This window comes from Macaca fascicularis, chromosome 10 (assembly GCF_037993035.2).
Source record: "Macaca fascicularis isolate 582-1 chromosome 10, T2T-MFA8v1.1".
Classification (NCBI taxonomy): domain Eukaryota; kingdom Metazoa; phylum Chordata; class Mammalia; order Primates; family Cercopithecidae; genus Macaca; species Macaca fascicularis.
Window position 1 is genome coordinate 62914058 of NC_088384.1, and position 22211 is coordinate 62936268.

The window sequence follows — 22211 nt, forward strand, 5'->3', positions numbered from 1 at the left end:
TCATCGATGAGACACCGTGGGCCTCCCTGCGGTATAGAGTTCTTGGCAAAGGCTGAACAAACGGGGACTCACCTTTCTTGGGCAGGAGCCAATGTGATGCCTGGGGACGGCTCCTCCGGTGTTCACACCCACTGGCTCCGGCAGGACAAAAGAATTCTGTCCTTCATCAGTTTGTGCCTGGAGCCTGCAGAAGGGCTTGAAGTGGATGAACTGTTCCCTCTGCTCCTCACTCTGGGGCTTGTCCAGCTGGTCTCCCACTGTTCTAGCACACCACCAGGTAGTGAGAGCTAAGCGAGTTACGAGCAGACGTGGAGCACTGAAGAGAAGCAGGGGCACCCCACAAGGCACTGTGTGAAGCACTTTGTATGCGTGCACAATTGGGAAATGTCTGTTTGCCTCTCATGTCTGGTTCATTGTGAATGCAGTGCCTCGAATGGTGTCTTGCCTTTTACCAAGGCCAGGATCCCGGCTAAATTATTTCTCACATTTCCTCTCTGCAGGAGCAATAAATGACCAGCTGAATTCCCTTCCAACATTTACTCAAGGGCTATATTGTTGAGTTGAGTGTAAATATAGAGTATTATGCAGAGATATTTCTAGCTCATTTTTTTCTAGCTATGTGTTATTACTTGCTGTGCAACCAACCACCCTAAGAGTTGGTGGCTTAAAATGCAGTCATCTTATTTTCTGGGTTGGCAGGCGAAGCTGCGCTGGGATGCTTGATTCTTGGCTGGTCTCTCCTGGGGTCACTGATGAAGCCGCAGTCAGCTGGAGTAGATCGGCACACTACAGCCTCATCGACGCGTCTGGCGGTGAGTGACAGCTGCTGGCTGCACTACCTCAGAAAGGGTCCATCGCCACTTTTGCTTCCTTCTAGTGCTCCAAGACAGTTATGGGTTCAGTCCAGATCCAGATCCCAGGACCTCTTCTTCTTGACGGGAGCTGTGGCAATGTCACTGTGCCAAGGGCTGTGTGCAGCAGGATGAGAGGAAGTGTTGCAGCCCCTGTTACAAACACATCACATGGGGCCAAATATTCCAGAAGGAAGGAAGATTAGCATGCGTCGATGCATACTTATACACACACATACACATGTACACAAACACACCTGTGTGCATTTCCATGTGGACATGGATTCATTTATTTAGTCCCACCGTATGAAAAAAGTGTGCTGGACCCTTTGCAAGGCATTACTCACATTCTTGAGATAATAGCACTCAACTCTCACTTAGAGATGGGGGAACGAGAGCAGATAACTCAGCATGGCCATGGGGCTATAAGGGACAGAGCTGGCATCTGGACCATCATCCCCTGTGAGCCTGGGCTCTTGCTGTGTCTCTTGCAACACTCACCTCAGTAAACCTAGAAGCACAGCAGTTGCCAACTACAGCACTGATTTTCTACCTCCAAATGTTTAAATAAAAGGATGGTAAAAATTTGTTTTTTATTATATTGTTACATAAGACAAATTTTAAGCATTATATTTCTTGACCCAAAATCCAGGTTACATAAGTTTACTTAAGGCAAATTAAACCATAAGTGAAAGTCTGCAAGCTCTGTGTTGCTAGCTTCTCCACCTGAAGCCATTTCTTCCCTCCCGTGGCCCAGCCAGGGACAACTACTCTCAAACCCCCACCCTACACCCACCGACCCTCCCCGCTAACTTTGGCCCGTGATTCCCTGGCTGCTCAAAGCGTGTCCTGCAGGAGAGCAGCACTGTCATCACCGGCACTTGTTAGAAATGCAGACTCTCGGCCTGGCACGGTGGCTTATGCCTGTAATCCCAGAACTTTGGGAGGCCAAGGCAGGTGGATCACAAGGTCAGGAGATCGAGACCATCCTGGCCAACATGGTGAAACCTGGTCTCTACTAAAAAAACAAAAAATAGCTGGGCGTGTTGGCACGCACCTGTAGTCCCAGACACTCAGGAGGCTGAGGCAGGAGAATTGCTTGAACCCCGGAGGTGGAGGTTTCAGGGAACTGAGATCATGCCACTGCACTCCAGTCTGGTGTCAGAGAGAGACTCCATCTCAAAAAAAAAATTAAATAAATAAATAAATACATGAAAGAAAAAAAGAAATGCAGACTCTCAGGTTCCAGTGACCCACTGGACCAGAGCTCGCATGCCTGCAAATCCCCAGGTGTTGTGTGCGTGCATTAGAGTTTGAGGAATGGTGCTTGAACAGATATTTCAGTAAGCAAAACTGATTCAGCTGCTTCTTTAATATTATGGACTAAACTCAATTTTTGGTCTTTACATTATTTGTATATAAACCAATTGTTAAATAACCCCAGGTGAATCTAACATGCAGCGAAACTTGAGAATCACTCTGGACCCGTGCTGCTCAAAGTCTATGGATCAGCAGCAATGGCGTCAGCCCAGGGCCTCCACCTGGCTACCCAGCCCAGGCATGGGGGTTGCCGCCTCTCCAGCACCCACCCTGCCCTCTCTTGTGCCGTCCTGCCCACACACCACACCCAACTTCACACCCACCAGCAAACCACTGACTGTTCTTTTGACTTCACAAATACACCCAGTCTTCCCTTCCCACACCTACCCTGTGATGTGGCCTTGGCACGCCTGTCACTGACAGCTGGGGTGACACTCCCTGGCTGAGTGGAGGACCCACTGCTGAATGTCAATGCTTCACCCTGCCCACCTTCACCTGGAGGTTGGAAGAGTTAAGTTCTCATGAAATCCTCACGTGTACCCCATACTTTATTGGGTGGCCATGAGACACAGCTTGGGCCAAAGATGTCTCCTGGGGGGTCTCTGTCCACCTTTTTCACTTCTTGTCTTGACCTCATATGTGATATCGGGGGCAGTAGCAGCCATCTGGGAGCCAGGAAAGACCACAAGGACTATACAGATCCAGCTCCAACCGCACTGAGCTGCTGAGTCAGTAGCTCCTGCTTCCAGACTCTTCCAGGTATGGAAAACTCCATTGTTCAGCTCCTAAATAACACTCAGCCATGTTCAGTCTTCTGTCATTTGTTGTGGTACCATTTCTATGTTGTATACACACACTTGCTAAAAGGGCTCTTTCTTTAAAGGAGATATTACCGTACGAAATAAAGAAAACAAGAAGGCAATAAAAAAAAACGGTATCCAAATTATATCGAAATTAGCTTTGCCACTGATTTCTGCATAAGTCTGGAGAAGTCACTGATCTACAAGGACCTGAAACTTCAAAATTTTTCCCACTTTTCCTCTCTGTCTTTTTAGTGAAAACGTTGGAGAGAGACGGAATTGAACAAAATTCCAAAGACCTGTAATTCCCTTATGTAATGACGAACGCATCCATCTAATGGACAAGATGGGTGCTATAAATCTATGTCCCAGATTCTGCATTATGGACTCAAGTATAGCACCACACTCTAGAATATACTTTTAAAGAACAAGTTGACACACTAAGAATTTATACAGACAATGGAAAATAATTAAGACTATGTGTCTTAGTCTGTTTTGTGTTGCTGTAACAGAATATCTGAGACTGAGTAATTTATAAAGGCAAGAGGTTTATTTAGCTCAGTTCAAGGCCATGGCCCTGGCTTCTGGTAAGGGCTTTTGTGCTGCATCATAACATGGCGGAGATGGTCAAAAGGGAAGCGTAAACGCAGGGAAAGAGACCAAACAGAAGGAGGAACCCTCTTTATAACAACCTGCTCTGGCTGGAGCGCTAATCCAGCCTCAAGGAAGAAAGAACTCACCACTTCAAGAATAGCACCAAGCCATTCATGAGGAATCTGCCCCCATGACCCAAACACCTCCCACTAGGCCCCACCTCCAAACACTGCCACACTGGGGATCACATTTCAACATGAGTTTTGGTGGGAATAAATAATTCATACTCAAACCATAGCACTCCAGAAAATCCATGTATTAAACAAATAGATCTAGATGAATTTCTAGTAAGAAAAGGCTCTACTTTTCATTATTTTGTGATCTAAAGACCTACTGTGTGTAGAGCAAGTAATTGGAGTATTTTGTTTTTCAGTATCTGTGTCAGATCATCTTTTCTAAAGGTGGACACAACACTACTTCCCATCCCACATCTATTCCTGGATGTGGCCCTGATACTCCTCTCAGTGAAACGTGGGGTCTCTGCTCCCTCCCCTTGAACCCAGGTGGATTTGAGACTCACCCTGAATAGAAGGAGTGTGACCTCTGAGGCTAGGTCAGAAAAGATCATGCAACCTGTCTTTTACTAGAACACTCAAATCGGAGCCTTGGCCTTCCTCTTACGAAGTTTAATACCTCAAGGCTGCCATGCTGTGAGAAAGGCCAATGTCGTTCATGTGGGGAGACCACGTGCAGCACACCAGAAGTTACAGTTACCCGGCTGACCCCCCAGTAGCCCCAGGCCCCCACTTTTCTGGCTGCAGATACATTCTGACAGCACCTGCCTGAGAGAATGAGGCTGGATGCGCCCAGCCCACCCCTCCAATATTCCCAACCCTCAGCAGTTTTCATGCTATACATTCTGGGGCAACCTGGGCAGCAACAGGTAGCCAGGACTGTACTTGAATTCGTCTGACGTCATCTGTTGTTCCTCGTGTGGGCACCTGGATCTCAGCAAACACCACTGGTGCAGACTGAATTCTGAAGCCACATCCAACTTCCACCTTCTAGGTGCACAGAGGCCTCTGTGACCTCTGCCCTATCTTGCACCCTCTGCTGAGAAGACCCCTTCTTTCTACTCTTCCAGGCTAGTCACTTTCGCATTCTGAGTCTTGGCTGCATCTTGCCGAAGCACCCCTGCTCCTGCAGCCCCCGTGCCTGCCTGTATCGCCATTTTGCGCCTGGATCGCCATTTTGCACCGTGTCAAGCAAAGTGAGGCTTCGCACACTAGGCAGGGCCTCTGAACGCCCTTCTTCCATGAGGGACCACAGCCTTTCATCTCTGTCTCTGGGGTCTGCCACAAGGTCAAGCAAATGGCAAGTCCTCAATACATGGTGAATGAACTACTCTTGAAAACGTATCCACTGTCGTGGGGCTTAGAGCCAAGGCTGCCAGCCACAGGCAGGAGCATGCACACACATGCTCAGAGGAGAGGGGCCTCCTCAGACTGGGAGTCCTGGGGGGGAATGCAGAGCACGTTCTTTCAAGAGGCAGGGAGGTGCCCAGGAGAAGCCCAGGAAGAGTAAACATTGGCTGAGCACATAATGTGTGCTAGGCTCTGGGCATAGGACGTGGGAACATAAAATATGATTAAGAAACAGATTTTCAGTCAAATGAGAGAGGCAACAAAATAATTTCTAAACTTTTGGGTTTTTTTCCAAATCAAAACAGTAATCAAGGATCAAGTTGAAAATCAGGAAAGTACATAACATAGCAAATGAAATCCACATGTAACTCCATGCCTGGAGCTACTCATGGTGGTACTGGCGTCTCCTGCAGTCCCTTCCCACACATGCACACCTTTCTCTGCATGCGTGTAAGTGCCCACGGCTTGGATTCCCGCTGCATCACACTGCAGCCACAGCGTGCATTGCATGCTTGACACAGACACCCTTCACTCAACTTCTAGGAGGCTCCAGGCTTTCCACCTTCCCCAATCAGGTATGAATGTGAACGTGTAGCCAAACCACTACATCCAGACCTCTGATTATTTCCGAAGGATAGATAGGTGTTTAAATAGGTTTTTTTTTTTTAAATGGCAAAAACAACATGTTTATGTTTATGAATTGAAATCATACCAATGCATAGAAAATTAAAACCATGGAAGTTCCTATTTCCACTCTACTCCTCATGACTACATACCATTAACAATGTGGAGAACAGCTTTCAAGAATTATCTGAATAAATATTTAAACTTCACTCCCAGAGAATAACATATTCACACAAATGTTTAACATATTTTCCTCTAGCTTTCCATCCTTAGTAGTTTACCACCTCTAGCTTTCCATCCTTAGTAGTTTACCACGGACATTGATCCATATAAATACATACTCAGCACAGCCCTGGCCAATGGGCCAGGGATTTAAAATAATGGAATCATTATTTTAAGAACATCATGATAGCTGCATCATATTTAACCATCCCCTTTTGACAGACATTTAGTTTTTTTCTGACAGTTCATTACTTGAAGTCAAGATGCACATACTCTGCGTGTATCTTAGAAATGTTTTAATGGTTCTGTTATGGGGCCAAGGATATAAGGGAAGGACCTCAGTGAACCTTTCAGTGAAACTTTCAAGACAAGAGATTCAACCTCCCCAGAGATCCCAAGAGCTGCCTCAGGTGCCTTTACTGAGCAACTGGAATCTCTGAGGCTGGGCAGTCATTTTGGAAAGATGTATCTTCCCTAACTTCAATGTGCGTTTTCATCATTACAAGTAAAGATGCACAGCCAGGCATGGTGACTCACGCCTGTAATCCCAGCAGTTTGGGAGGCTAAGGCAGGTGCATCACAAGGTCAGGCGTTCGAGACTAGCCTGGCCAACCATGGTGAAACCCCATCTCTGCTGAAAATGAAAAAATTAGCCAGGTGTGGTGGCATGCACCTGTAATCTCAGCTACCCAGGAGGCTGAGGCAGGAGAATCACTTGAACCTGGGAGGCAGAGGTTGCAGTGAGCAGAGATCACGACACTGCACTCCAGCCTGGGTGACAGAGTGAGGCTCCATCTCAGAAAAAACAACAACGACAAAAACCAAAAAACAAGAAAAGATGCACGTATGTTTTTCCATATATTTGTTTCTTAGTTATTTCCACTTCTTCCCACCTTTTTCTCCATTGCACGAACTCAGTTTTTAATAAGGTTGTGTTTTCTTCTTTGCTGTGGGAAGATTATTAAGCATTTAATTTGTTGCAAATGTTTGTTTCCAGATTATTATATGCTTTTCAATTTTGTTTACAGTGCCTGTTGTACAGAATGTGTACATATATTTAATCTTTATCAATTATTTTTCTCTTGGGATTACTGGTAAGATGTTCAGGCTGAATTTATTCATGCTTTTAAAATACTTATTTATCAATGCGTTTAAAATACATTCAGAACTTTTTATGAAATGGGGAGGTATAAATTGACTTTATAGCCCACCTACCTACTTCCAAAGTGCTCCACATTGACTAATTCAGCTCTCCCCGCCGGCTCCCACACATTCACTAGGCTCTTGGGGCTGGCATCTGTGTCAGAGTTCTCTGTCTGACCTACTTGTCTGCATGGCAGATTGAATGTATGGTTCATAAATTCTTTCATACACCTCCCTTCAAAAGTGGAGTCTAATTTGCCTCCTTGATTCTGGGCTGGCTTAGAAACTTGCCTATAATCAATAGAATCCTGCGGCACTGACTCAGAGTGGCTGTGGAGATGGGGCAGGAGAGCGTGCAGCCTTGACCGTGTTCACACTCACTTTTGGAGCAGAAGCCTCGGCATGTGAAGTCTGGCCATCCTGACACCATGCTGGGAGGAAACCCAGGGAGAGGTCACGTGTAGGTGCTCCTGGTCCAGGCTCTGAGTGAGCCCAGCCCGGGCAAAGACTCCAGTCCCAGCCATGTGAGTCTTCTCAGCTGAGGCCCCAGGAGCCACGGAGCAGAGATAAGCCGTCCCCACTGTGCCCTTTCAAATTCCTGACACACAGATCCATGAACTCTAAGTTTTGGGGGCAGTCTGTTATGCAACAGTAGAAAATCAGAATAGCCTGTTAACTACATGCCAGTAACTAGAATCTTACATTTCCAATTAATGTGTTTTTTTTTTTTATTGTGGCAAAACACACACACACACCATAAAATTTACATAATCTTAACCATTTCATAGTATAGAGTTCAGTAGTGCTAAGTATATTCATATTGCTATGCAAGGATTCTCCAGAACTTTTTCATTTTGCACGTATGCAACTCTATACCCTTTAAATAATAACTCCCATCTCCCCTTCCCCAGACCCTGACAACCACCATTGTACTTTCTGCCTCTGAGTTTGAGAACTCTCAGTATGTCATATAAGTGAAATCATATCGTATGAGCCTTTTTGTCTCTGGCTTATTTCACGAAGCTTAGTATCCTCAAGGTTCATCATGTTGTAGCCTATGACAGAATTTCTTTTCTTTTTAAAGCTGAACAATATTTCACTGTATGTGTTTAGCACATTTTGCTTATCTACTCATTTGCTGATAGACACTTGGCTTGCTTCCACATTTGAGCTGTGGTGAATAATGTTACTATCAAAATGGGCATGTGCATATCTCTTCAAGACTCTGCTTTCAATTATTTTGGATATATACCCAGAAGTGGGACTGCTGGATCATATGGCAAATCTATGTTTAGTGTTTTTGAGGAACCTCCACACTATTTTCCCTAGCAACTACATCCTCTCACAGTTCCCCAAGTAGTGCACATGGGTTCCAATTTCTAAACATCCTCACCAACCCTTGTTATTTTCTGTGATTTTTTGACAGTAGCCATACTAATGGATTTGAGGTCAATTAATGTAATTTGAACACTTCGTTTTATTATCTGGTAGGACATTTCTTCACTGAAAAAAATGTAGTACTGTAGCCTGATTATTCTTTCATGAACTTTTGAATAATTCTGTCAAGCTCAAAAGGCAATATAATATTGGCATTCTGATTGAAATAGCATTATATAGGTCTTACACATTTCTTGACAGTTTTTTGTAGATATTTCATCTTTGATTGTTCTGCTAACGCCACACCAGTGTTGGTGTGGGCCCAGGTGCCAAGGGCACCTAGAAGCGGGGATGCCGAACTTGCAGGAAGGATGCTGGGAAGAGGTGATGATCAAGCTAAGCCTTTGAACCTCAGAGGAGATTAGCAAGAGGCAAGAGGCAGCCAACTGCAGGTGGGGGAGGTGTGGGACTATGTAATGTGTGTGTGTGTGCATGTGCACATGTGGGACCATGGAGTGTGTGTGTGTGCAGGCATTTGTGTGTGCACATGTACTTGTGCATGGCAGGGGCAGGAGTAACTCGGTGTTCTGGGCACCTAGAGAAATGGGGATGAGGCTGGAGGGTGAACAGGGACTGATAGGACAGCCTTGCCTTGTATCTTTCCCAAGCCTGTTCTGTGCCAGTAGTGGGCTTCGAGAGGAGGGCCCCAGAGGCGGATCTGCACTTGAGACAGCTCACTCTCCTGGCAGTCCTGGAGGCAAGAGGCACAATGCAGCAGGCAGGGAGAGCTTGCAGGAAGCTACTGAGATGTAGCAAGAGAGGAGTGTGCATACAGGGCCAAGGGTGGAAAAGATGCAAGAGAGAGGCAGGAAATACTTAGATCTAGTGATGAGGAAGAGGAAGGAGCACAGGGGCTGAGGGAGTTTCTGGTGTGGATTCCTGGGTTACTAAGTATCATTATCAGAGGGAGGGGCATGGAAAGGGAAGCCCAAGGGGCTGGAGGGAGCAGACAGAGAATGGGTTCACTGAGGCTGCTGCCCCAGAGAACTTCCCAGAGATGATGTTGGGTAAGGGGTAGGAACAGGAAAATATGCAGGGCAGCCAGCTGTGAACATAGGAAAGCTCAGTTGGTAGCGGTGAGTCCTGCCCCTGGGGCCACTCCATTCTGACAGAGAAGGTCTGGTGGGTGGAATCCAAGGAGGCTGAGGGCTTGGGGAGAAGGTCTCAGAAGAGAGGGAAGAACCTGTCAAGACGGGGCTCCCAAGTCACTCTCCAGGGCTGGGCCAGGCTCTGGTGGAGACAGAGACCCTCTGATTTGGGTCCCCAAGAAACAATTTGCATCTTTGTTTTTACTCTAATTAGGCACCAACTTAGTCTTAAGGAGCGACTGAAACAGTTGGCAGAGCCCAACTCACCAAATATACATTTCTGTAATATTTCAAGCTCTGAATAGAAATTCCAGGAAGATCAGCATTTCTGGGCAGTGTCTAAGGAGAAAGAACATTTTCATCTTCCGGGAAAAGCCTTATGCTGAGAGCAAGACAAGAACACAGTGCCCACGAGGTCTAAAAGTTGACCTGCTGTCCTGCGGAGTTCAATGCGACATTCTCTCTAAATGTCTGGGCCTCTGGCATTACAGGAATGCGGCTTCCCTTCTGCCTGCCTGGGAGTTCTATGGGAGGCTTCTGTTCTCCTAGACTTTTCTAGGTGCATGACACCTGGCCTGGCCTAGGACCTGGGCTTCCCCTCGCCCATGGTGCCCCTGACTGGCTGTGGTGCTCTCCTCCCAGGAAACCACCGAAAAGCACAGATAGAGAAACGTCCTCATCATGTTGTGTCCTACTTGGGGCTTGCTGGAAGCCAGAGCTGTCTGCATCTATTTGTCTACAGTGCACGGGGTCGGTCATTGTCCCAAACAGTATTCTGGGTTCCAGAAATGCCAAGAAAACTGAGCACGGTGGGTGAGGAAAAAAAATGCACTTTAGAGACAAATACAAAAGCAAACAAGCCCTAAAAACTTGGGTCCCTGTGCCCTGGCTCTGCATCTGGGAAATGCAGAGGCTGGATGGCACGTTGGGGAAGCCCTCTGGGTCCCTTCTTTCCACCAAGTGTCAAACAGGCATCTAGGGAGCTTGCCGAGGGAGTCACATGGAATAGCAGACAAAGCTCAGTCTCCACCCTTCCCTCCTAGGGTTCCTCCCTGCCCTGCCTGGCGCTGCCACTCTGGTCCTTAAGAGAGACACTGAAGCAACAAGGCACCAATTGAAGCTGGTGGTCTTCCTGAATCACCTTCATGACAACATCCAAACAGGTCCTGCCAGCTTTAATCTGACCCTTTAGGTTTGAGCTTCCTTTATTTCCCCACAATTGTTTAGCTCACCTCTATTTCATCTGGATCTGAAGAGCAGGGCCACCCTTTTAGAGCAGCCAGGTGGCTCCGTGGTGAGGCATAGGGCTTACCTGGTTCTACCAAGAAAGGATGCTTGGCCACTGGCAGGGTGGAGTTCTTGTCCAGCCCAGAGCCAAATCCTGAGGTCAGTAATGCTGGAAGCCCATGTCTGTGTCTTAGGTCCAGACAGGTCAGAAATGCCTGGAGTTTGGAATATCTATAACCGTGTAGAAGTGCTAGTGACTGAGGTCCATCCTTTGACCAATGCTGGGCTCTCCATCAGCCCCTCCATCGCACTCCATCACACCCCAGCCTCAGTCTCCCCTGAAGGGCAAGTATCTCCCAGAGCCATGGCTCTCCCTACCCCACTTCCATGCACTGACCTGGCCCTCTGCATAATGTCCAGGACACACTGGAGCCAGGGGCAGTGGGGTGCAGTGTACCCCATCCCCTCAGTAACCTCTGCAGGTATCCAGGGCATTGCAATCGCTGGAGGACAAGATGATGGGGAGGCAGGGCAGTCACAGATGGTTTACAGCTTGGCTCTCTGATCCAGAGACCATTAGGAAGCCCTTTGCTCCCACTGTCTGTGAGTCTGAGTGCTACAGTCCCAGGTGCACCTGGGGCAAGGCTGAAGTAGTAGAATAGACTAGCTGGTGACTGCAGTGCCAGACTCTGGGTGGGACAGATGGGTGACTGCAGACAATCAATGGGATGCAGGAGAGCTTAGGGAGGAGGGAGGTGCCCATGTGGCCCTGCTCTGGTTAAAAAAAAAAAAAAACAGTGTTTGAGGACGGGCTATGGCCCAACACCAGTGGTGAGACGGTAGGGCCACCTGGTCACCCCAGCACTCACTGAGCAGCCCTGTACCACTTTGCCCTGTAGGCATGTGAAGAGCAACAGACAGAATCGTTGCTGGGATTAGGGTGCAAACTCTTTTTGTGTCCCAAGAGTGTGACGCATGTTTTTCCTGGAAAGGTATGTGGCAAATCAGAAATTCGAGGTCTAGCAATAGGCAAGGAAGGAAGCTACCGAATTCTGCACATATTGAGTCAAGAGATATATTTCATCTCTATGGTTCTAAAATAGACTGTGATGTCCTCAAATACATCCAGGGCTCCGATTCACAGCTAATACAGCTACACCCAGAACATTCAGATTAGCAAGTGTACCAATGAATCTTACACAAGAGGACCCACACGAGCAGGGCCACAGCGGATGAGCGGATGGCAGCAGGACAGAAATGCAGCTGGACAAATGACCCTCCTTGTTCCAGGCCACTTGAGTGGGATAGACAGCTGTGCTGCAGGCTGTAGGGTCCTTGCCAAGTCCAGACCAGTTAGGAGAGGCTTCCAGTTAGTGATCCCATTGTGAACAAAGTGAAAACAATGGACTGTGTGAAGGTGTGATACTTAATATAATATCCACAGTTTTTTTGTTTTTTTTTTTTTTTTTGAGATGGAGTCTCGCTCTGTCACCCAGGCTGGAGTGTGGTGGCACGATCTCGGATCTCGGCTCACTGCAAACTCCGCTTCCCGGGTTCACGCCATTCTCCTGCCTCAGCCTCCTGAGTACCTGGGACTAGGGGTGCCTGCCACCAAGCCCAGCTAATTTTTTGTTATTTTTAGTAGAGATGGGGTTTCACCATGTTAGTCAGATTGGTCTTGAACTCCTGACCTCAAGTGATCTCCCCGCCTTAGCCTCCCAAAGTGCTGGGATTACAGGCGTGAGACACCGCACCTGGCCAATATCCACAGCTTTTAAAGGTCAGGATAAGAATGAAGGGCAGAGAATAAACTTAGAAATAACAAAGAAGATTATTTCCCTTGACTCAAAGTTAGCTTTCAACAAAAACCTGTTTTTGTGAGGGAATTTAGAGCACTAAACTATTATTAGAGTACTGAAATGAATGAGCTGTATCTCTAGGTTTAGTATATAAGAAAAAACCTGTTAAGGTACTATGCACATTAAGCTGGGCACAGTGGTTCATGCCTGTAATTCCAGCTCTTTGGGAAGCTAAGAGGGCAGATCACTTGAGGTCAGGAGTTCGAGACTAGCCTGGCCAACATGGTGAAAACCCTGTCTCTACGAAAAATAGAAAAATTAGCCAGGTATGGTGGAGTGCACCTGTAGTCCCAAATACTTGGGAGGTTGAGGCAGAAGAATTGCTTGAACCCAGGAGGTGGAGGTTGCAGTAAGCTGAGATCGTGCCACTGCACTCCAGCCTGGGTGACAGAGTGAGACGCCATTAAAAAAAAAAAAAAAAAAAAGACACTATGCACATTAATCAGCTCATAGTTCTTTGTTGTGGAGCCACTTGTCACAAAGGCACTATGGAAACGGTGAGGAATTGGGAGAGAAAAGTAAAGCCAAAAGAGGCAAGAGGTATCTGAAAGCATTCCAAGACTGGGTTAGGGTTGGTGGGATTGCCCGGTGCAGGGTCCTCTCCAAGGTCCTCATAAATACAGGGTTTCCACGGGAGATCTGCAGCAGATGAGTGCCTCTTACAGTCAATCTGTGACAGTCAATCATCTATGCCTACCAGCCCAGGCCAGTCCCTGCGCTTAGACAGCATCTCAGAAACCACGCACACCACCTATCACATCTCGACTCTTTCGACTGCCCTACGCGTGCTGTGCCATTACCCCATGGGGCACTCAACGGAACAACAAGGTTTCTTATAAAGGAGACACATGGGTGATGGGCTGAGGCTGAGATGTCAGACATGAAGGTTGGCTACAGAAACACATAGGCTTTATTAAATGCACTTTTAGAAACCGCAAATAATTAACAGTGGAATTGGTACCAATCTTTTGTAGGATGAATTGGGCTTCCCCGGGGTCTACCCTAAAGCTAATGCCTCAGGCCACCCACAGCATGGCTACTGGGTTTCCACTGGGAAACTGTCCCAGGACTTAATCCCATTAGGATCTTCAGGGATAAACTCCTGTCTCTCAGACCCACGCCAGCTGAGGGTCTGTACCACCAACATGTGAAGACCAACTTCCTCCTATAGGAGGAAGTTAAAAACTGACTATTGTATGCATGACAGAAAAGTGAGTTTCTATAACACTTCATTTATTTGCTTTTCCAAGCAGGGGCGTGGGGGGTGGTTCCAAATGTATTTGAGGTAAGATTACTGTATCTCCCTTTCAGAAAGATCTGTAGTTTAAAGTTGAGGCAATGGAATAAAACTTTTGTAGTTAGAATGATCTGAAATGTGTTTGCTTTCTGGTTTTGTTTTGGGCACTGGAGTTTTCTGAAAGAGAGGAAACCTAAGGAAGTAACAGATGGAGGTAACATCTGAAAGTGCCTGCCCAGTGAGGTCAAGTGATAGATAACAGCTGAACTTGTTGGAGACCTAAGAATTGTTCAAAATAGAAATTTACCCTAAGTGAGCCCTTTTTGAAACACCCAGTTTAAAATCCACACAAGTACTCTCTCCTTCATTCTCTAAATGCCACACCAGTATTTAAAAATAAATTTTATTGACACAAAATTCAGTTAAGAACTAAAAACCAAGCAAAAAGTGTTTTCACACTGAACACTGATTGCAACTTCCAGAGCAAAAGGCCCATGCCTCTGAAATAATGCTAATTGAACTCTTAAATTATTTTTACGTAACTAAACAGGCAAAGTTATCCCCTGGGTTGTACCTTTGGAAGCAGCTTTTATTTTTATTATTTTCTACCTGTGTATAATGTTTCCTGGTTCTGTTATTTTTGGTTCTAACAGTTATTTTTGATCCCGAAGCTTATCTGTTGTTGTTCTTTAGAATTTCCATTTTTCTTTGTTTTTGGTAATTTAACAGGTCATTTATCATACAATAGTTTAAGAAGATTTACATTTTGTTATCTGAATCATGCTTGCATCTTGAATCATCACATACTACAAATGGAGGGTGGTGGTTTGTTGGTAATCTGTTTTAAAAATGTTTCCATCTTAGAGAATGCATCACGTAAGTTTATAAGGTAATATGAATCTAAATTTAGTTATGTTAAAGCTAAATTTCATAAGCTATTGCTCACATGCCTTTCCTATACATTCTCATAAATCTTTAGCCCACATGGCTATGTATGCACCCTGGGCACATTCCTGTGCATGTGTCCGTCCACCCCAAGTGAGTGCAAACGCACTGTCCCAATCCTCACCCTTGCCAACGACAGGTTGTAGGCTCCAGACTCTGGGCTCTGCTGCTTGCTAGCTGAATGATCTTAGACAAACCATGTCACTTTTCTGAGATCGTTTCTTTTTAACCATATTCTTTCCAGGATTTTGAAAACCAAGCGTTAATGTTGTCACAGTTTGTTAAATGAAAAAGACACTGGATTGAGGACATTTCATTGTCTCAAAGTTTCTCTGGGTAAAGTTTGTATTCACATGGCATTCTGAGAAAACAAATGGGACCTTCCAGATTCTGGAGCCTATGTCTGCTCATGGCACTCAGGGAAGGCCCAAGGGGAAAGAGGGAGCAGCCTGGGGACAGGAGACACTCTGCACACCTGTCTCCCCAGCGCATCCCTCCTCCACTCTCCGCACAATCCGATATGCTGCCTGGATGTAAGCAAAGCAGTCACGAGGGCACTGAATCATAGCTGGTGACCGGGTTACTTCAGCTGCTCTCTGAACACAAGTTTAGGATCTCTTAGGAATCATTCAAAATGGGCATCTTGCATAGAGAATGCTGAGAAACCACATTTTTCAAACCTCCCACTGCCAACTTCATTATTCTAATTCCAGTGACATGGTTAGAGACCTGGTCAGCCTATCTCTAATGTTTTCAGTACTGCTTTGTAGAGATTTTGACACCATGCCTCTAGTGTAGTGATGCTGAGTCAAGAGCTATGGCTCCAAAAACTTCTGTCAATGCACTGCCCCAAAATGACCTTATGCAACTTTCCACTGATACAACAGGCTGTTGTGCCAGTCGCTTACCCCCGTGTTTTGCTGGTGTTGTCAAATTAAAACCCCATACTTCAGTCCTTGCCACTTTACCCACTCATTCAAAGAATTTTGCTGATAATGTGACATCTGTTCAAACTATAGGCCACAGCAGTGCGTTCACTCTGAGATGGAACCTGCATTTTCCAATGTGCATGAGGATCTGAAAGGCCAATGTGAGGGGCACAGGCCAAGCTGGAGTCATGAAAAGACAAGGTTTTATTTGGGGATGGAGTGACAGGACATAAAACTGCTCACCTACAAGATGGTTATTCATCTTACAAGAGGTTAACTAAGGACGCCTTTAAATAGTGCACTTTATAAAGGTACTCAAAAGTCTGACTGACTCCTCTCAGAACGTCATTGACAATTTTTAGGAACTGCTTTTATATAAAGGAAAGCACAGAGGTGTGCAGGATGGGAGGGGGCTGGTGGAGGGAGGGCATCCCCTCCCACTGCCTCCAGTGCCTCCCTGTGTGCCACACCTCTCCAGCCAGTAAAAGTCACACTGGACATCACATCTCAGCAAGCGCAGAGCCTCTTCAGAGGGCAGAGCAGGTGTGACCTGGAGGACGACCAAACATTTTCTAATTAAACAATGAAATGTTCAGTACGCTCCATGAACCTCAGCATAGCACTGACTAGTGCCTCAGATAGAAATCTTACATAAGAAAATAACTTTCTATCCTCTGATCATAGTAATAACTCCCTAGAAAATATGATTTAAAATTAATGAGAAAAATAAGTCTGGTAGAGCACCTTTATCTCAATGTTAAATGTGGAGGAAATTAATTGCTTATAATTTTTGAACTGAGTTTTAAAGTTTTTATCAAAAAAAAATTATCTTGCCTATCATGACTCAACCAGAATCATGTTTACACCCTGCATGAATTAGGATAAGTCTGGTCCTATTGCTAACATGTCTCTCTTCCAGAGATCTGGACTTGTCTTTCCTTCAATATCTCGCCCCTGTACGCCTTAAGGAGAGTTAGCAGGTTTTCCTTTTCTACTCTAAAATGGGAATGGAGGGGGCCTTCATTTTTATTTTAATATCACCTATACTCTAATGGGGTTATTAAAAACTGACATTTCTGATAGGTAACATAAAATGAAATGTCATCAGCTGGAGATACAGAGGGATGTGTTTAGAGGTGAGGTGAGTTTGGAATTTTTTTTTTTTTTGAAGTTTATATCAAAGTAATTTTGTATTTTTAATGAATTAGTTTATTTTATCAGACATTAACAAATTATAATTGTATATGTTTATGGGGTACAAAGCGATGCTGTGATATGTGTATACAATGTGTCATGGCTGAATGGAGCTAATTAACATACTATCCAATACTTAGCATTTTGGAATGAGTTTTGAAATACTTCATCAAATAAGGCCTCCAAAACTCCACAAAAGGTAACTGCAGGTGGTGACTGGGTGGGGGGTACACAAAGCTTCAGGGCACTATTCTCTGTCTGCCACTGTGTACCACTGAAATTTTCCATAATAAAAAAGTTTAAAAATAGATTTCTCCATCTTTTTTTTAACAAGGCCCTCTTGATTATGAGGATTCCGTTTTCATGCAGGATACGGGGGCAGGGTGAGAGAGGGTGCCGATCAGCTACTAAGTCAGGCTTGCTCCTCGCAAAGAAAGGGGCTGGCGGTGGAGAGATGGAGAGAGAGGGGAGGGAGAAAACAAGGGGAGGGCGCTTCCTCAGGGCCCACAGGCCTCACACCTGTGGTGTGGACCTCCGAAAGAACGGGCCACACCACCGCCAAACACAGCACGCAATTCATCTAAAAATTCGACTTCAGTTTCTTCCTGTCCGCGCCAGAACGGACATCAGATTGCCCGCCCGCCTCCTGGCAGCTCCTTTTCACTTCGGCTGCTGCCAGGACTTCGAGACCCAGACCCCTCTTTGAAGACCACTTCCGATCCCCGACGCGGCGGCCCCTGAGGTCGCAGCCTAGCACTGAGAAGTTGGCCGGCTCTAGGGGCTGTTATGAGGCTGCTAACCCCACAGGCGCAGGTCTACGCAGCACACACACCACCTCCTTCTTTGGACTCAGACCAAACACGCTGGGCTGTAGGAGGGGAACGGACAGATACACAGACGCGCACGAGCACGCCCCACCAACTGATTCCAACCAGAAAACGGAGCCACTGTGTAATGCCCAGCCCTCCCCTCCACTACACCCCCGATCAGCCAAGCCTTCGGCCGGTGTCTGCTGCACTAAACACCAGGACATGGCCAGGGAAGTCGCAGGCATCGGTCCGAGCCAGGAGCGCCGCGGCGCCAGCGCATCTGGTGTCGCAGGAGGACTGTGCGCACCTGAAGTCGGGGTGCCAAGCGCCCAAACCTCTGCGTGCAAGGAAACCCCCAAAGGAAAACAGGACTACCAGAAGACTCCTTCCTCTCGTCTTTCAGAGATGCCAAACGGCCCCTCTGGCCGCCTCCTCAAAGCTCGGCTGCCAGAGCCACTCTACTAGGGTCTTGCAAAAAGCGCAAAGGGACCAAAGCCCCTTCCCTAAGAAAAGTGCCCAACTCATCTAGTGAGCCATTCCTTCCTCCCCACTGCCCAGAGAGCGCACACGAAGAGGCAGAAATCACGACTAGGAAAAAGCGAGATTCAAACTGGAACCAAAACAGCGTATGTGCTCGCTCCCATCTCGGCGCCGGGGCTTTGGCTCCCAGGGCTGCAGGCTGTCGCGGCTGCCAGGGGCCAGACAGCTTTCGAAGGCAGGTCTTGCTCTGGCTAGAGGAAGGAGGCTCCCGGAGTCCCTGCTTCCGCCCCGGTCGCCCGTCGGGATTCCCCATCCCAAGCGCGCTTGCACCTTGCCTGCCGCTCCGCTCGGAGGATTAGTCTGTTTCCCTTCCTATTCCCAAACAGACCTAGGTCCCCAGCTCCGCGGCCGCCCGGCTCACCAGCCCCGGCTGGTCTCCTTCGGGTCACTCCGAGGGGTAGCGCGAACCCGCAGAGCCTTGGCCCGCCGCGCGCCCCCATGGCCCTGCTGGGCAGCCTGGCTCCACTACGCTCCCAGTTCTCGGTCTCAGCAGCTCCCATCGACTTCGCACAGCAGCCCCTTCGCGTCTCCCGGGGTGGCAAGGCACCAAGGTGCAGCCCGGGCCAGCACCGACCCTTTCCTCAGCATCTTCTCCGCCGGCTCAGCTCTTCCTCCCGCCCGCCGACCCCGTGTCTCCCAAGTCTCGTCCCGGCGACCACCCGGACTTACCGCGGGCGCCACGCCGCCGCCGGGTCTGCGCGCTCCGAGGCGGAGCCAGGACTAGGACACCCGCCAGCGCCCAGCAGCCTCCCGCTCCCGCCGCCAGCTCGCTGCCCCCGCCGCGACCCCGCCCACTGCGGGCCCCTCCGCCCGCCCCCGCGGCCTGGAGGTCGGGACTTACCTCCGGGACAAGGTGACCCGGCAAGTGCGCCCAAGCGGCCGCCCGCGAGTCTATCCAGCGAGCGAGCATGCGGGGCGGTGCGGCGCCCGCCTCTGCTCCTCCGCTCCCAGGCTCTCTCCTCCTCTGCCCTCCCTTCTGCGCCGCTCCGCTCCCCCCGCCGCTCCCCGCCCTGCGCTAGCCGCCAGCGCCCCCGGCTGCCCCGAGCGCCGGGCGCGGGGCAGCGGCTGCAGCCCGAGCGGCGGGGAGTCGGGAGCTGCGGCGCCGGGGCGGAGCCCAGTCCTCTCGGGAGAGGAAGGGGTGCTGGGAGACTATCGTCGCACGCGCCTGGCCGGCAGGCTGGGCTAGGGGCGCCCTGGGGCCAGCCGCTCAGCTTAGCTTTCGGAGCCTGGCAACGCGCGTGCTGGAGGAGGCGGGCGCGGGCTCCGGGGGAGGAGGGCAGGGAAGAGGAGGAAGGCGCAGCCCGTGCGAAGGTGGCCACCAACTTTGCCCCAGACCAGGGAGGCCCTAACGGGGGATCCCGTCCAGAGGGTGGCCCGGGGCCGGTGTCTGACAATGAGGGCCACAGAGGCTGGGGGCGGCGGGTAACTGCGGGGGACTAGGAGGACAGGAATTTGCTGCCCGACTAGAGGAAGGGATGGCTCCCCTCGGTCCTAAAGGCCTCCCCAGGCTCCGGTTCGGTTTTGAGGTTCAAAATGACCCAATTTATGGGTCCGGCGAATGTTCAAGTCCTGACCAGCTAAGCCATGGAGGAGCAAGCGGGCGCGGAGTTCAGACTCCAGAGACCCCCTCAGCCCTGAGCTAGCCTGCTGTTGGCCCATGGCGGGCCCCCCCCAGTTGGAATTGGAAGGAAACTAGGGCGGTGGTAACCAGTCTGCGTTCTAGGAGGGGAGGAGGTGGTGTTTGCAGTCTAGATTTCATAGAGAATCAAGTATGAAAAAAAAATTTACCAGAAAGGGGGTCAAAAGTTATTTGGAAAAGCATCTGTGCGCTCCCGTTTCAACACTAGGCAGAGGCCTCAGTCCTGCCACCGCAGTCTCCTTCTCTTGTGGTCAGAAAAGGTTAAGCTCCAGGGTTCCACGGCTCCCAACCCTCCTAGAGCCTTCCCTCCTGCCTGGTAACCCACCATTGCGATGCGTCTTCCCCAGGTGGGCAGGGGCAGGAGTTAAAGGTGGTGCCGGGAACAAGAGGTCCTTCCTATGTTCCTTTCAGGGGACGTGGCTTCTGGGGAGCCTCCACAGCCCAAAGAGAATGCTGAAATGCAGAGTGCCAGAAGGAGGCATTTGAAGGAGGAGCAGGTGAGTGCAACCAGTACCATCACCTGAATTCCATCCCCATCTTCATGTCTGCAGCCCCGCGAGACATGCCTGATGTTTCTTCCCTTAGGTCTCCGGAGCTGCAAGGCTGTAGTCTGGAACACTCAGAAACGGGCACTGTTCATTTCTCCCATCTAGCAGAACTTCTCAACTTGGAAGAACATGCCACCACACCTTAGTAAAGCAGCTTACTGTTCCGGAGCCCTTTCCTGAATAAAGCAGTTTCCCATCTAAGCCATTAGGTTGAGCAGATACTGTTAGACCCATTTGAGGTGGAGCGTCATTGATCCCATTTATCAGACGAAGGAATTGAAGTTTTAAAAGGGTAATTACGATTCCGTAGTGACCCAATGTGCAGGAGTAGCCTCAAGCTCGGTTCCCTGCCTCTAAGTCACTGCTCTTTCACTTGCCCAGTCTCTGAATTGACTTTTGAGGCAGGTTTTGTTTTGACAAGAGAACACCTGCCTGGGCTGCAGCCAGGACTTGCCTTTGTCTCCTGGGTGCAGTTTGAATTTGAAAGTGGACTCTTCCTAATATAGCAAGCAGGCACCTTGTTGAGTGCAGCCTAACCCGTGGGGCCCCAGGTCACCGCTGGCTGTGTTCCCTCCAAAAGTGAGGGTTGCAGAAATTAAAGGAAGAAAATACTTTTGCAATTGTGTCCTGTATTGAGTTCTTCTGGACCCTTTATACCCTTGATTCTTTGAAAGTTTTCAGGCTTCAGAACTTTACACACAGGCTTTCCCAGCTGATGAGTTGAGCATGGATACTTTTTTTCTTTCTTTCTTTCTTTTTTTTTTTTTTTTTCCTGTTTTTACATTGTTTCTCTGTTTTGGAATGAACATGTAACTCCTCTTTCCCAGTTGCAGGGTGGGCTCCCTTGTTTTATACTTGCACATCTCTTTGCCTGGGTACATCCCAAGTGCTGAACAAATACCTAGCAGCTGATAGTTACTGAAAACAAACCACATTGGATTGTGATGTCAAGAAATTGATGTCTGTTGAAGAAAGACAGTAGTGTGAGAGAAAAAGGAAGAAAATTCATGAAATCAATGTAGTGGATTTAAAAATATACTATTATTTTTATTTGTCCCATGCTGCTCACTTAGCTGCAAGATCCCCAGGTGTCTTGTCTGTTGTCTTTTCTTGACACCCCCCCCAACACACACACACACACACACACACACACACCCCTTAGTGTTTATGCAATTCAAATGGGCCTTGCACTTCATTGCAAAAGAAACTCACAGGGCCGGGACGTGTATGTAAAGAGACGGATGTCACCCACTCCTGGGAGATGTAGCAGCTCAAAAGGGCTCCTGGTGGGAACCTCAGTGGCCCAGCACACGATGGGCAGTTTCTCTTACCTGTGATTCCCTTATTGTGGCTTGAAATATTATCTAGTATGCTGTGATATAGCATTGAAATAGAGACTTTCAAGAAAGTCAGCGAGGAGCTGTCACATATTAGGCAATGGGACACAGTAGAAATTACCAAGTCTCTTGGAAATTGGGGTAACCTCAACAATGCTTATCTCAGAGGAAGTTACAGAACTTTCAGAGTTAAGAGAGGTCTGTGGACCACCTCCTGTGCTGGGAAGAACTGTCACTCAGGCACCGAGCAAGCTGCCACACCTTCCAGCTAACATTTTTTTTTTAACTCTCAACTTTTAAGTTCAGGGGTACATGTACAGGATGCGCAGTTTTGTTATGTAGGTAAATGTGTTTTTTGAGACAGAGTGTTGCGCTGTGGCCCAGGCTGCAGTGCACTGGCACAGTCGTGGCTCACTGCAGCCTCAACTTCCTGGACTCAAGTGA

General features: G+C 48.2%; 2 protein-coding genes across 27 annotated transcripts in view; one reads left to right on the forward strand and one right to left on the reverse strand.

Moving 5' to 3' along the window:
* SYNDIG1 (synapse differentiation inducing 1) overlaps positions 1 to 19192 on the reverse strand; it is a 214889-nt gene extending 195697 nt beyond the window's left edge. For 7 of the 25 annotated variants that reach the window (XM_045362386.3, XM_045362389.3, XM_015457617.4 and 4 more), the window contains exon 1: positions 19085 to 19192. The gene's annotated coding sequence lies outside the window, so the exon portion shown is untranslated. Of the gene's footprint in view, positions 1 to 72; positions 1005 to 1908; positions 2030 to 18571 lie in introns of all 25 variants that reach the window. The other 18 variants (XM_074003219.1, XM_074003226.1, XM_015457621.4 and 15 more) reach the window with 8 other exon arrangements.
* On the forward strand, positions 17790 to 21050 carry LOC141407791 (uncharacterized). Of its 2 annotated transcripts, none has more exons than XM_074003228.1 (3): positions 17790 to 19096; positions 20294 to 20379; positions 20468 to 21050. In XM_074003228.1, exons 1-3 carry the CDS (start codon positions 18682 to 18684, stop codon positions 20489 to 20491), a joined length of 525 nt encoding a protein of 174 aa, XP_073859329.1. In that variant the 5' UTR covers positions 17790 to 18681; the 3' UTR covers positions 20492 to 21050. The 2 variants fall into 2 exon arrangements, with proteins under 2 accessions (XP_073859329.1, XP_073859330.1); XM_074003229.1 differs by having other exon boundaries at positions 18667 to 19554.
* Positions 21051 to 22211: the final 1161 nt, after the last annotated feature.